The sequence below is a fragment of the Myiozetetes cayanensis genome, unplaced genomic scaffold (genome assembly GCF_022539395.1).
Source record: "Myiozetetes cayanensis isolate MyiCay16 unplaced genomic scaffold, myiCay2020 scf5-8, whole genome shotgun sequence".
NCBI lineage: Eukaryota > Metazoa > Chordata > Aves > Passeriformes > Tyrannidae > Myiozetetes > Myiozetetes cayanensis.
The window spans coordinates 49,211,998-49,227,990 of record NW_026087742.1 but is presented as its reverse complement, the minus strand read 5'-3'; the positions used below and the strand labels follow the sequence as shown (position 1 = coordinate 49,227,990).

Genomic DNA, 15,993 nt, shown 5'->3' with positions numbered 1-15,993 from the left:
GAGTTTTACTGAAGTTGTGCACAGAAATGAAATCAATTCCTCAACTTAGGCATTGTACAAGTCTTTGTTGCCTCAGCATTTAGCTAAAGAAGCCAAGTATCTCAAATATTCTGGCAATATGAATAGCTTAAGGATTTATTTGCATGCTCTTAATTCTAGCTAATACAAATTATAAAATCATAACATTATTTATTTATTCCTTTTCCCTCTTACTTGCTGATATTTATTAATTTATTTCTTTTGTTCAGAAAGTTGGCTACATACTGTGCTACAGACTGGTAGAGCAATTACCGTAAATCTAATTAGTTGAAAGAAAGCTGCCTGGACACACAAATAAAAATATTTTGGATGTGGCAGAGTGAGATAAAAGAATTGAGAGAATAATGTGTACAGGAGAAAAAAAGTTCTGCAGAGGCATGCGTTTCCCTACATTATAGCATCTGTGCTCCTGAGCACAATACGAAGGTTCTGAAAAGTTTCTTAAAGAAACAAAGGGTCATGTTAAGCACCAAAAAACTAATTTTCCCACAGAAAGTATAAGGTATATCTCCAGATTACCCCAGTATCTTAGGAAAATTGTTGCCTTGGTTTTCCTAATGCAAAACTCAGTATAGTTCAAGGAAATAAGAAACTTATCACAATATTGATAGACGCTACAGTGATATCACACTTGTGTTTTAAAGTAGTGTCATTTAGCGCTCAACTTCTATCTGTGGTTTCAAAAGGAATGTTTTGGGCAATTTTTCAATTATTTCAAGAAGCCTCCTGTCAAACACCATACAAAGTTAGTCCATCACCACTTCCACTGAATATTTTCACAGGGCCATGTGGTGAGTTAATGAGGAGAAGCAGATTCTGCTCCTATCAGCACAAAACCATTCCCTGTTTCATCTGATTTGAACTGTGCAAGTATCAGAAACATATCAAATATAAACAAAGAATTTGTAAGACCTCTTTTGGAGAAGAGCTACCTGGCTGACCTCCTACCCAGTTAATGATATAAGAAAATAAAAGCACTGGTGATGTTTGTTTGGTATCTCACTAAAGAGAAGGGAAAGCATTCTATGTGATGTGTTTTGATTGTGGACCTATTCTTATAGTTCAAGACACTCCAAGAATAGCGGTAGTGAAAATATTTTTACCCATCTGTGCTTGACAAAAAGAGGATATAGCTTTTCTTTTGTCTACAGATCAGATTACACTTGCCTGTAACATTTTCACCTAAAAGCTAGAATGTTGTAATGCGCTTTACATGGAGGGAATTTGCAGACCATATGGAAACTAGAGTTAGTGAAAACATATCTGTGCAAGTGTTAAATGGAACTCCACAATGAGCACTGCTAAGCTCAAATATGTGACCTACACATATTGCATGTTTGTTTCCAATTACTTTCTATACGGACAATTTTAACCTTTGCAACTTCTGTTCTCTGAGGCATTGAAAGAACCTCAGTTGACGAACCACAGCAGTGCTGGGCTGGTTCTGGTACCCTCTGTTTGAAGCTATTTGCATTCAATTGCAAATCAGTCCTTTTTAACCCATTGTTGAGGATATTTTCCACTTAAAAATATTCTGAGAACTTGATGAAATATTTGATATTCAGTTGAGTGTACGATACCTTTGGAGAAAGAACTGGTTTTGGAAAAAGGAGCAAGTAACTATTTTAGTAATTAGCAATTTAGTCATTTTAGTAAGTAAATACATGACTCCTTATCTATATATTTATCAATAAATATATTCTGCAATATCAAATTACTACTTGATAAGGTTCCTGTGCTACCAGTCACATTTGGGACTTTACATGAACAAACAAGAAAAGTTAACAATTTTGATTCTGAGTGGTCTAAGTTTTTGGTCTAGACCAACCAGATCATTGCAGCCCATTCATTTCAACTCTAATCAAAACTTAAGAAGCCACTTAGATATTAAGTATAATTTACTCAAACAATAAATCAGCCAGTCTTCCATGGCACATAATTATGATACAAGATAAAGGAAGATGAGGTGGCAGAATATGACTGCAAGATTTTTCACCAAAAGTTTGAGGCAGCTGCCTCAACTACTACTACTATTATGAAATCATAATTAAGTTATACACACATTTCCAAAAATATATTAACAACACCTATCTTAAAGCATCAGATATTCTGAAAAATTTGCATAATTAATCTGTTTTAGAAGTATTAAAAAGAATTTGTTTTCTGTTCCATTTTATTTTGTGCTCTCCAGTATGCAAAACCTCAGCTACAAAAGTGTGGATATTCTTATCAATTCTGAAAATGATTCAGTATTTCTTACACACACATGCACAAGAGCACATGCCATCAAGGATGCCGGACAGTGTTCAGATTTTAGCAAAATCTCATAAGACTAAGACTTCATACCATAAGAAGGTTTTGAAAAACAGCAAAGAAGGGAAGGTATTACTATGTGTCAAGCTTGAATAATCAGAAAAAAAAGGACATACTTCATGGAACACAACAGATACTTTTTTAATGGTGATCAATTTGAAAAACAGGCAGTGCCTTAAGATTTAATTATATAAAGTTTATTTGCTCCTTTTGACTAACTAAAACCTTTACATATAAAGAAGCAAATTAAACTATTTAATATAAAACTGTCACACTAATTACTGCTTGCCATTAAAAAAATCAAATTTCAATTATCAAAGCCCCACAGGAATTCTGTGTACTCACATATCTTGAATAATGCCACTAAAAACCTGTTTTGTAGAGTCATTACCTGGAGAGCACTTTCAAGTACTTGAAGGACCACCACCGGCTTTCAGTAAGCAATGACAGGAAATTTCTCAAAGTAAATCAGGTATCAGACCAGGAGAGAATTTAGAATTCTCTTTTAAATTCAGATTAGTTGAAATCAAGGATCTCATATAGGCAATGAAGAAGGAAAAAATGAGAAGTATACAATCACTAATAAAGCATCTCTATGAATTCTTTGCTATGAAGTAAAAAAGCAAAACTATTTCAGAGGGAGCAAAGAAAAATTCAAATCCTGCAGTGTAAAAATCTATGATGTGCTCGGATTTTTTTCTATACAGATTGCTAATTCAGATATCTTGGGTGAAATGACTGTTTTTTCAAATAAGGAATGAGAGAGTGATTAAAGAGATTAGACATAACATTAAGGAAGAGTGATGTGGAGGATACTACTTGTTTTGGAACTCAGTGTTTGGTTTGTAAACTGTTTTCTGAGACTGAATTGGGACGGCTGAGTCATAGGTGAGGCAAAATATGGAATGACACTCCAAGTGGTTATCAGAAGCATGCTATAGCCAATGTAAGATTTTCTCTGGAAAGGCAGTGAGATAAAATACTGCTGTACAGTTGTGAGGTTCCTGTGGCCTCTAGCTTTTTATTCTTTGTTATATCCTGGGAGTTGTTGTAGCCTTGTTCATGCTATGAATCTGACCAAAAGACAAAATCAGAGCAGCACTGATAAAGAATTTTTTAATCTATAGAAAGAACTCAGGTGAGACCAAGACAATTTTAGCTGTATTGTATAAAAACTATAGTACCATTAATCAATTGCCAAATGGAAAAGGATAATGCAAGGATAATGCAACCAAATTCACTGAAATAAGACTTTTAAGAATGTAATCCGTCAAATATCTTGCAGTCATCGCAATGTCCATCTCAGACCATTAACTTCAGGTGATGTTAAGTGAGAAGTGCAACTTACAGGTATAAATTCAACAGTATGAAATACCTGAAACTTCTGTGAATCACTAATCTACTACACCATTCCTTGGTATTATTAAACAATAATATTATTAAACAATAAGAAGACAAAAAAAGAAAAGGCTCTTTAGAAGATTTCAGTTACAAGATGCAAATATTTCTAGCAACAAGGGCCAACATTGTGAGGAATAATAATTCAGTCCATAGAAAAACCGTACACTAATGTTTACATAAAACATGAATAATAGAAGGAGTTTTGGAATTTGAACACAAAGCTTCATTTTCTTCTGTGTAGATCTTTACATATTATAAACCTTGCCTTAATGAGAATTTTTCTCTCAATAAACAGCAGTATTGTGTGTAAGAACAATCCTGGAAGGAAAAAGTTTACTTGGCAGAATATATTCCTCTGAAAATATGATGTGGGAGCAGTGCATGCTCATTCAAATTCCGCCTTCACTGTTTTAACTGCATTAGTACTGATTCATTGCTTTCTGCATGAGGTTTCCATATTTGCACTTTCTACATAATTTCTGCATTACTTGCTGCTTCATTTATGAGGCAAATTTTCTAAATACGAAGTATTAAAGACAAAAAAAAAAAGCTCTAAAAAATCCTTGAAGGTGTTCAAGGATACTTTTCTTTAAAAGTCTTCACTTTTTATTCCCCTCTAGGGACAACTCTTTATCTGCTTGTGTGAATCAAACCAACCGACCTCAGGAACTAACATCCCTACCAAATACAGATACATTCATCAATAATGTTGGAGCAGGGTCTTCCTCTTACTATCTTCTAAGGGAATTGATCATACTTTTTAATTGCATTTTTCACTATTTTCTCAAAGTCAGGCTGAAGCACTGAATTATTCTGAAGAGGGAAAGGCAAATGATAGAGAGGTGTTTGCATTCTAAGGTACAGAGCAATCTCAAAGAAAAAAGGGACACAAAATGATCACTTTTAATTTCTTTGAATGAAATGAACTGCAAGGAAATGAAATCACAACATATTAACAACGGATTATTTATCAGAAATAGTTATATAAAATCTAGTGAAACTGAAAAATTGTTTATATCAGAAGACTAATAGTTAAAGTAATATAATCTTATAACAGGAACAGTACCTTCAATCAATAGCTCTTGTCCATGACTGCCCAACAATGTTCGGGATAGGAAAGGGGCAAAATCAACAAAAATTTCTCGCAGGAGAGGGGCCACCTTTTCTAAGGCTCTTTCAAGCTTTGCAGTAATACTGTGAAAAAACAGAGACCATGATTGGAAGAACATTTCACAATAGAAGTTAAAAAATTATGTCAAATCATACCTGTTTTTAAAAGTTGCTGTAAGCTTCTTTAGAAAAGAGGATGATCATAATTTGATTAAACGTTACAGTTTTTAAATGGCTTTAAGTAAATGGAAATACCATGTCAGCATTGTGTCAGCCTCAGAAATTCTACAGCATTTGCAGTATACTCCAGAACAAGTAAAATTTTTACTCCCATTTTCAAACATGACAAGAAGAATGCCAGATATTCAAGTTAAGTCTATTTCACCTATCTCAGCTTATCCACATCTCATAATTTTATACACATTTGAAAGTTTGAAAAGAGAGCTGCTTTATTCACCCAAAACAATCACAAGCAACTTGCTTTTATTTCAACATTTGGTATTGCAAGGAAGTATCTCAGAAAGCATTCTAGCACAGTTATCAAGAGAACCAATATACTTTTCTTCAACTTTGAGGGAAAACGATCGTTTTGTCTTCCCATTTATACTTCTCTGCCTGCTGAGACTCTTTGAAGCATGGTATGGTCCTTGATTTCTCCTTGTTTTGTGACTTCTGTTTGCTTCTTAAATACCAGAAATAATATTTCTTTGTCTGGGAATACAAACCTAGCAATAGTATGAGAACATCAGTGTGCTAAGGGTTGTACTGTTTAAGGGTCTTTCTTCCCTTTGAAACTTGACAGGGTGTAGTAACACTTTTGCCCTTTGGAACTCTTATGCCAAGGTTAAAAACCCGAGGCATTATCTTAAAGAAATAAACTATTACTTTAAAATGGAAATGAAATTACATACATATCCTAGTCTACTAAGAACTTTTGCTGTTCTTTTTAAGATTGCTGGGTTTTCATTGTATTGGCATTACGGCACCAAAATATTGGCATTTAAAAATGCAGTTATAGGAAGAAGTAGCATTCATTGACCGAATATAAGAGAATGATCACTGACATTTAAATTTTATACTTTATCTATTATCTATAAACACTTAACAAATGTGGACGTTTTAATTCAGATCATGTGAAGATCCCTACATTTAAAAAGAAAGCTGACATTATAAACACATTGCAAGTTTTCCTTCATTAGCATAAAATTATTTTCTTGTATCCCTATAGCTTATTTTCTTTTAGTCTGCTGCGGTTTGATTTGAAATTCAGATATTGATTTTCTAATACCCTAAGTGATGGGTTCATATCACCAGCCTTTGTTTTAAAAGATTATTTGAAGTGAATTCCACTATGGTAAGACTCTAGTGACAAAGCTGAAAATAATTCAAATGTTTTTAAATTAATATAAATTTTTATTTAAGAATCAAGTAATATTGGAGCTGTGGATATGCTATTAATCAACACCTTGGATGAGCCACTAATAAACACCTTATTGTCAAATGGGAAGCCAATGAATCTTGTTTACTATGGGCACATTAATGGTCAATTTGGAATAGTATTCTGTGAAAAAATGAGATCAAAGGTTCGTACTTTAAAAAATCCATATAAAAGGGCAGAAATTGATATTTAAATAGAGAAAGAAGAGAAAAATGCTTCTCCTTGGTGCATTTTCATGTTGAAAACTGACTAGAGTTCTGGTTCTACAGTTCCAAAAAGAACAAGTGAAAATGAAGTAATAAATTTACACAGAGATCCCCAAAAAACTTTCAGGGAAGCAGGTGGCACATCCACTACTTCTCCTTTACTCACATATACAAAGGAGTGAGACTCAGTTGATTCTACAGCTATTTCTAACTTTTACTATACCTTATAAAGTATACTGCAACCATAAGGGAATCCCTATGGAGATGAATGTAACTATTTTCTGTGAATGAACTAGGAGATTTTAAGAGGTTTTTGTAAAGAAATAATATTTTGGTTTTCCCTCTCCATTTCTGGACATTCAAGGCAAATAAACTCTTAATAGCTTCCAAATTCAAGATTATTTAATTTGCTGAATAAAGGCAAGACACATCTGAAAATAAGATATATACATATATAAAATATATATTATATACATTATTATATTATAGATAGTGTATATAGTATATATTTATAATTTATATATAGAAACAATATAATTTATACATAGAAAGGTGATAAACTGTGTCAGAAAAGATTGAAAGACCACAATAGCAACATCAGAATAAAGGAAATACCTTTACAACTGTGAGCAAAAAGACTCCTAAGGACAATTCTTACAACCTACTGCTTGAACTGACCACAAGGAAGTGCAAAGAGAGGTGAGGGCATAAACTGTCCCAGTTGCAAGTATGCTACCTTCCCAATCTCATTCCAAGCCAAACCTCTACTTCCAAACCAAGACTATTAAATGTCTGAAAGTCCAACATTATTCCCCTCCTCACTTTGCTCAGTCTACAGCCATAATCAGCTCTTTTTCTATGGAGTTGCTATAAGAGAAGGCTTAAGTTAGCTTTCACTTCACGCTCAGTCCCTACCAACAAGTCTGACCTTTAATCTCATAAAAGCTAAATCACAATGAATTCATATGAAATTACAAAAAAATATATATATATTATCAAAATAAAGGTTATTTCTTAGGCAAAGGGGGTGGGACTGGAGAGTGGTCAGAGGAAAGGAAAATAAGCCCAAAAGACATTCCTTGGGGTTATTTACATGTCAGTCACTATTTTAAGTTACTACTCAGGGTACAACTACTTCTGTGTTCAAATTCTGAATTCAGAATTTGAGTTCCAGATTGCGCAACTCAAGTTTTCCTTTGATTCCAGGACAAGAACTTTAAAAATGCTTGTAAAAAACCAAGAACATTTCATTGTTTAAAATAACTGAAAAAGAAACTAATTAATGATCCAATTGAAATTTAACATACCTATTTACTTTTACCAATTTAACATGCATATCTGAATTTTAAAAAAGATTTCACCCTCAGTGAAGCATTGTCCTAGCATATGAACACAAGAAGCAAAAAGGAGTGATTTAATTACACCACAATTTTATTAACTTGCCTCATTAAACTGTCAAGCAATAAATAACATCATACAAATGGTCATTCTCTCCTTGAACATTTGCATTCTTTTGGAGCGGAGCCAACAGTCCTTCTGTTTTAAACCTGTGTCTGCACCCATTGCTGTGATTCCACATGCACCACTCACCTGACCCTTCGGATAGGACCAGCAAGAAAAAGGGCATTTTTTGTCACTGTGTTTTAAATCACTGAAGCACTGATACTTTTTTTATGGGTTACATAGGACCCCTGATTTAGGTTTATTTCATTTCTAGTTCGTTAGGGAATGAAATCACTTGTTCATGAGCTACTAAGCTTGTTACCTCTTGAACAGCTAATAAACAGCTAGCTTGTTCTCTCCACTCCAAAATTTTTAAAACCACACCTTGCAGTGGCCAGCCAACTACGGGACGCTTGGCCACTCCTTAGTATATCCTGAGCCACTTTTCTAGGGCAGACATGTGTGCCCCTTGAAAAGGTCAAAAATTTGTCTTTGGAGTGTGCTGCAGCAAAACTGAATACTAGTACACAACAATAACCTATTATACCAGATATTTAGTAGGAATTTCAGAAGGCATTTTCCTGGCTGCCAGTCAGTGTAAGAGAGGTATTAGCTACCCCACGGCATGGGTCTCTTGCCAAATCAACTCAGATCTGGTGCACCATTTAGTTATCTGCACAAATATAGGTCTGGTTTTGTCCTCTCCAGTTTAACTAAGGCTTTCATTTGATCAGAAGAAGTTGAGTCTCTCTTTCCAATTGCTAGTGCTCATTACCTAATTGTACACACGTTCCAATTTGTACTATCATCACCGTACAAAGTAAAAAGCCAGTCAACTGAAAAATGACTTCTAACGAAGTTTTAGTGTCTGGCATAGTTGGAACATTTCATAGTTTGAACTCTTCAGTTGAACAAGTCAGACTTTTCAGTGAAGTGTTATTTTTGTATATACATTCTTAGTACCAAAAAGTTACATATAATACAATATATATAACTACAATAATGCACATTAGGTGAGCTTTTTTTTTTTATTATTATTATTTATACACTACTTTTGGAGGAGAAATTATAATTAATATAAAAAGATAGAATTTGCGTACCTCATATTTTCAGCTGAATCCTCTGGCATTGGAGCAACAGTTTGGACAGCTGGGAGATTTTTGCTGGTAGCACCATTCACAAAGCTGGATGACGAAGAGGAAGAAGAAGATCCTGAGTCTACTGCACCTGTCCCCCAAAAAACACAGATCTTAATTCAGTCTTAAGAAACAAAATTTTTAGAGGCTTTAATATAGTCCTTGTATTATTAATCTACTTCTAAGTAAGGAAGTAGCGTTATTTATTACAAAATAATGAAAACCAATTAATACCTTATTTAGCTAGTACAAAAATAATAAACTTAAAAAACTATTGAAAATCAGGCAAAATAAATCCTTACCTCATTTTCATTATTTCCAAATTACTTTCCAAAGTTGAAAACATTTTTACATCATCCTGTAAAGCAAGATCTTTCTAAAAGAAAGGTATGCTAGAGATGAGCTTGAGTGGAGACTAGAATTTTAATTTTTTTTTTTTTGAAAATATTTGTATATACACACTTGGCTGCCCAGTTGCAACTATAGGCAGAAAATAAAATACAAATTAAAAAATGATAGAGAAGATAGAAAATGTATATCCTTTGAGGAAATAATGGGGGAAGCTTGTGTCTGAGGCATATTAAGACTCTAATTACAGTTCTTCTGTTTCCTTCCTAAGGTCAAGGAGAATTTTAAGATCTTAAAAGTAGGGAAGGCAGTGATGGTATCATTTCAATGGGTTGTGAACAGCTGCCCAGCAAAAAAAAAAGATTCAGACAGAGCATACATTTATACTTTAAGTGATCTGGGTCAGAGCTAAGGGCTAAACTTAGACTCTAAATGCCAATCTATCATGTTTGCTGAAACGGTACTGTGAGTTCAGCCTCTTTGAAGCAAACCAGCAAAGGCTCAGAGTGGCTATGAGCAGTGAGAGTGCTGTGATAAATGCTGTCTGTGTTCTGCTGCACAGTCCTTCTGCAACACATCACTGCAAGAGAGGTAGCAACAAACTTGGAGTTCAAAGCCTGAGGGACTGCAATGCTACCAGAGATGAGGCTGACAGGCAACAAGATTTATCCACGTTAGCAATGAGGGGCAGAGACCCCCATTTAGAGACAACATTATTCTGGCAATTTTAAAAAATTGTTATTATTGCTAGTCAGTTTTAGCAGTTGATACATCACTGTCCTTTGCATTACACAGGTATAAATTATTTTTCAGTTTCCTGCAGAGATATACAAAGCATTTATGGTTTCTTAACTGCTTAAGTAGTCAGCCAGTAGTGAAGGAGAGGTCAAATGCTGCTAATAGTGAAAATTTTTCTGACAGCAGGTATGATTTATTTTTTTTAATTTACCTTTAGATAATTTTTACTGACAAAATAATTAAAGACTAGAATTTTGACTGGTTCATTTAAGAACATTTACATTCAAAAAAATTTCAAAATGCAGCAGGATTTGCTGGCCTTGCTGACACCAGAGTAGCTGATGAAGTTCCGGATATAGATTAGGAACTGATTTAGGCTGTTATTTTAATAATGGGAGTGGGAGATGGATTGTGGTTTACACTGGGTGTTCTGACTTGGACTAAATACAAATTGTAAATGTACCCAAACATACTGGGAAAGAAACACAAAAATGTAAGGTAGGCTATCTCTTCCAGGTTTGGAATCACAGCAACTTAACTGGGAATAGGATAGCTTAAAAAAGACTAAGACTTCATACATATGTGTGTGCTTGCATGTGTGTATTTATATTACTTACATATTTATATTCATATATACAAAGACAAAACATATTTTTATTGTTTCTTCCCTTTTTCTTCCAAAGTAAAATTTTCTTCATTAAGGATGTTTAAAAATGCAATTGCTAAGTTGTTTAACCAGCTAGGCTTCCAGAAGAGAAGTTCAGAGAGAGCTGAAACTAGTGGTTTAACATACAAGTGCGATTGAGGATATGAATTCAAGAAATCCAATCTAAAACCTATAAAGCCAATTTCTTACATAAAGAGATGAAGGAAAAACACCTATCTCCCCAAAGATACATTCAAAGAACTAAAGGACTTCAGTAAATACATCTCATTAAATTGTGACAGTGACATTGACTATGACAGTGATGGCAGGTGGAATGTAAACAGTAACTGCAGTCCATGAATAACTGAAAAAACCACCTTTCACACAAGTCCAACACAGAAAATGACTCATAGATATAACTGTATTTCTAGCATATCTGTGACGTACTGTAAAAACAACTGTAAATAGGTTTGGGAGGACATCTAGTGTTTCTAAAAAATTGCCTTCTGTTTCTTTACCACAGTAAGAAAAAAAAAAACTTTACAGACTACGAGTATATAAACCAGAAAGTATCTGGATACTTTATCTATACATCTCAAAAACTGACATACATGATTCACTGTTTTGACTACCAGAGGCGTACCTTAATTAAAAAGGTCAAAATGAGCATTTTAATCTAATAGATATTTGAATGTTTTCAGTGTGATACTACTTTTTTAAACTGTCCTTAATGTGTTTAGCATTTCTAAAATGTTAATATAAAATTCATATCTTCATAAAATGCATTATTAAAGAAATTTAGTACACAGATAGTTCTAAAAAAATCTGATACTTGCTGAAATTCTATTGAATCATTACTTTTCCTTTAATCAAACTAATCCGTAGATTAGGAATCAAAAACAATTGCATTTTAAAAAAAGAAGTTATAAGATCTACCAAAAAAAGCAGCCTTTAATCCACAGTTAATGCAGCATGGCATCTGCAATTCTGTCCTCTACTAAGAACAGTATTGGGAAAATGACTGATTTTAAAATTTGCAATTTAAAATGCTTATTTTCTACTTACAAACAGGAACTACTATATTCCAGAGAAAACAGTTTAGATTTTTAATCAGTGAGAAGACTGAAAAGCTTACTACTAGCCAGTATCAATTGGAAAACAGGGTTTCAGTGTAGGGGTTTTTTTTCATGACATAAGAATATCTAAAAGGAAGTCTGTTCAAAATTAACAGAATTGTCTACACAAATGCAACTGTTCATAGAAGTGATTTTTCAGAGCATTCATTCCTCCCATCTGCCTCAGGTTAATTAGATTTTAAGATTTCTTTTATCCTTAGAAAAATCAAAGCTCTATTACCAGGTATTAAAGGCAATCTGCAAAAGGAAAAAAAAAATGAGCGTGTCTTCATATTACTCCATAAACCAGAAGGATGCCAAAAGCTTTCCCCTCTATTTGCTGCAACTCCTGGGAGATTTTCATATTCTCAACTCTTGAGTGAAGTTGTGATATCCTTGAAGAGAGCTCTTCTCTCAAGTGCTTTTGCTTATTTTAGAAAGAAAACAGACTATAGCCAGACATTTCAAAGGAGTTTAAGTAAATATCAGCTGCTCTAAGTAAGGATTAATTTCTCAATGGAAACATTTCTCCATGGTCAAAAGGCTCCTTCATGATAGATAATCCCATTATTACTATTATAAATAATTAAAAAAGAAGGTCTAATCCTCCTTCTATAGATCACAATAAACAACTTCTGCTATGACATAAGTACAGTTAAATTAAGTAGTTTCTTACTGAAAAACCTTCCAAAAATCATGGCATTATTTTAATTCACAAATGGTAATTGTCAAAAATATTCACCTCCACGATCTATGATTTCTTTCTTTGATGCATAAGGAGGGATTAATTGGTATGTATCACATAAGGATCCTCTGTTGCAAAGAGCAAGAAAATTTAGCTCATTTACCTTCTAATCTACACTTACAAAACAATACTGAGGCTATGTATTAACTTATTTAAGGCTGTGCAAGTCCAATGTGCACTATCAAAGATTATAAACATAGACCAAGAGAAAACACTGTCTCTAATAAAGGCCAAGATTTAATTTTTCCAAGGTTCTATTTCTGAACTACAAAAAACAGCCACAAAAAGATGATTAAAAACCAAAACACCACTGAAGGTAACAAAACAAAAACCAAACAAATAAAAATGAGGGTCACAAAAATATTTAAGGACAATACCTGTTGTATTAATCATACTTTTTGGTGTAGCTCCTGTTGCAGCAAATATATTAGGTGTACTACCCGGTGGCAGTCCGCTCCCAGCTGTGGCAGCTCCAACAGTGGTAACAGCCAGACTACCTGGAGGAGGTTTCTTTACTGGTACAACCACACTCCTGTGGAATAAGAAACAGCAGATTATTCAAATTGCACAACAGAGCCAGGAAGAATTTTTGATTTTGATGGGTTTAGGTTGTTGTATAATGCTGTTGCTGAGAAATACATAACATGGTAAATTTTCCGAACCTTTCTGAAATAGGGTAAAATTGAGTTCACAGGCATAAAATGATACTCCTATCCTTTGTCCGTAAATTCATATGATTCTCAGAAACTTAATTTGTCTTTCAGTACCCACAAAATGGAAACACCTCACCAATTCAATGAGATGTTGAGAACACTATCACCTGTGTTCTGAATTTGCAAAGAAAATGTTAACTGTCAGAAATTATGTCAGCAGTCTAGCAGTCTATACGCATGCAATCTTAATGGGTATGTTCATTTGTTGATCTTACTCAAGTAACCTCAGATAAAATTTTTGTGCCAGTCATCAGAACATTGGAATACAGCAGTATACCAATATGTCTTCCAAATATAGTTGACTAGCAAACATAGTTTTGCACTCAGACTTCTGGAAAACCTTTATACTCATCTAAATCAATAGCACATGATGCACATTGATCAGCAAAAATGCAACACAATAAATATTTGCTTTCACAATATTGTTATTGTTATGGTTTAAAAAGCAGTCTTGAGAATTTTAAGCTTTTAAGAAGAGAAGAGGGCTTTCATACAAGAGAATACAACATAATTTTAAATTTAATAGAAAATACTGCATTCAAACAAACACTTTTTCACCTAGTATTAAATCACACTCTTTTATTTCAAAGTTTGAAAACTAAAGGACCAGCTCCTTGGAGACAATATTTTTTCAACACTGGACAACTGTCATAGTGCAAAGAACTATATTGACATTTTTCTATTTCATATTTCTCTTTATCTATAAGAAACTCTGCTCCTAAAAAGTCTGTTTTGGTAGAAAACGTGAGTGAAAAACAAATGTGAAACAAATTATATTTGTATAATTTTGAACAACATATTTTCAGCATTATTTACATATTTTCTGTTTAAGCAGACACACTCTTGATTAAAATTAATCATTGTGTTAAAGAAAAAGAGCCAGAAAAGGAAATTATATAGGGTAATAAGGCCACATTTTGCTCAAGGTCTTTCTTTGGTAATTATTTTATAACACTTCTGTGTAAATAGGATGGCATATTTTGAGTCAAAAGGTGTGGCACAATGTTTTACAGTAAAGTACCTCGTTCCTGTAGGTCTAAATCTTCAGTCTTCCTGAATTTTAAAGACTTGTGATGACAGTGTACAAAACCATCCATAAGTATTTTTTCTCTCTCTTTTTAGATGGGTTACAATGCCAGTTGATTTCTCTGCATTCTGAACAACAGTTTTACCCCTACCTTGAAGCATGTACTATTAGAAAGATAATTCTAGGCTTATCAATGTTTTTTTTGTATCATTCAATTTTAATTAGGAGAAGATGAATTTGAACAATGCAATAGCTATTGATTAAGGTAAGTGACCCTAAAATAATTGCTTTTGTCTGTAGTTAATAATCTCTTATAATCGTTACTGATATGAAGTGTTTACATAACAGTAGCTACAGCTGAACCAAGCTGTGTCTACAGGGGTTAGACAAATCTGCTCCATAACACCATGAAATTTCCTAAAATTATCTCCAATCCACACACAAAGATCTCTAGCTCAATTAATATTTCAGTCAAATATTTGACATTGGTTTATTCATGAATACCAAATAAGTACTCAAGAGCAGAGTCCCTGCAGTGCCATAAAAACACAAGAAGAAACTAGGACTTGTATCTTAAGTGGGAGTGTTTCCAAAGGTATTAATTTCAAAACGAAACTATTGTCCTTACCTACCACCTTTGTTTAGAATTGCAATAGAAAGGCTAAGATTGGTATGAATTGGGAATATCTGGGTGCTGGGGCACAAGAACAAAAGACATGGCATGAAAAGGCATCTTTGATTGGCCTGTGCTAATGGCACATAGTTATCAGGTCATCAAGACCACAGGCAAGTGAGTAGCTTCACAAGATAACTTGACCTCACAGACAAAAATGGTGAAGAACAATGACTTCAAGAGCTTGGGAAGGACAGAGAGACTGTTGGCTGGTCCATAAGAGAATAAAAAAAAAGGCATATCCAAAATCTGGAAAGAGTTGCCGACATATGAAGAAACCAGGAGATGTGAGGAAGACTTTATAGATGTCATCCCATGCTCTCTGTGCCGTTGGACCTCTCATCTGAATGCAAGCAGGAAGGATGCCTGACTGCTGGACAAATTCCTTAGACACACGGCTGGCTATTCTAGTGTTTGAAAATGTGAGACAGTGTGAGTGGATGACATGTCTTTTCTTTTGGGTTTTATTTTAAAAAAACCCCAATTTTTACCTCATATAATGTCTGGTATTGGTATCTGCTAAATCGCCAATACAATCACTGAAGAAGTATTTCTTATTTTCCTGTTATTTTTCTAAAGATGAAGCTAAATTCAAGGTCTTCCTCCTTACCTTCAGACAAGTCAGTGGTCTTCCAGAGTGTCCAAAAAATCATCTGACTTTGCATAGCAAAGACCACATATGCCAGCTTTACTTCTCACATGTATTGGAGTCAAAGAACAGTTTCATTTGCAAGGGACCTTTAAAAGTCATCTAGTCCAACCCTCAAATGGACTGGCCTGCTATAAATGCAAAGATTCTTTTCTTATGAGTGTAATTTAGGACTGAAAATAAGCTCCCACAACAAGAAGGATAATCCTTCCCATGTCTCACAGATACTAATGTTCTACACATCTATGGCATT

At 34.0% G+C, this 15,993-nt stretch overlaps 1 protein-coding gene across 4 annotated transcripts in view; it reads right to left on the bottom strand.

The window, feature by feature from the left end:
• Positions 1–15,993, bottom strand: part of NBEA (neurobeachin) — a 470,259-nt gene that overhangs the window by 267,252 nt on the left and 187,014 nt on the right. For 3 of the 4 annotated variants that reach the window (XM_050332434.1, XM_050332438.1, XM_050332437.1), the window contains 3 exons: positions 13,056–13,210; positions 9,051–9,177; positions 4,820–4,947 (listed from right to left, as the gene is read on the bottom strand). In XM_050332434.1, coding sequence (XP_050188391.1) covers positions 4,820–4,947; positions 9,051–9,177; positions 13,056–13,210 — 410 coding nt within the window. The remainder of the gene's footprint in view (positions 1–4,819; positions 4,948–9,050; positions 9,178–13,055; positions 13,211–15,993) is intronic. The other variant, XM_050332435.1, reaches the window with a different exon arrangement.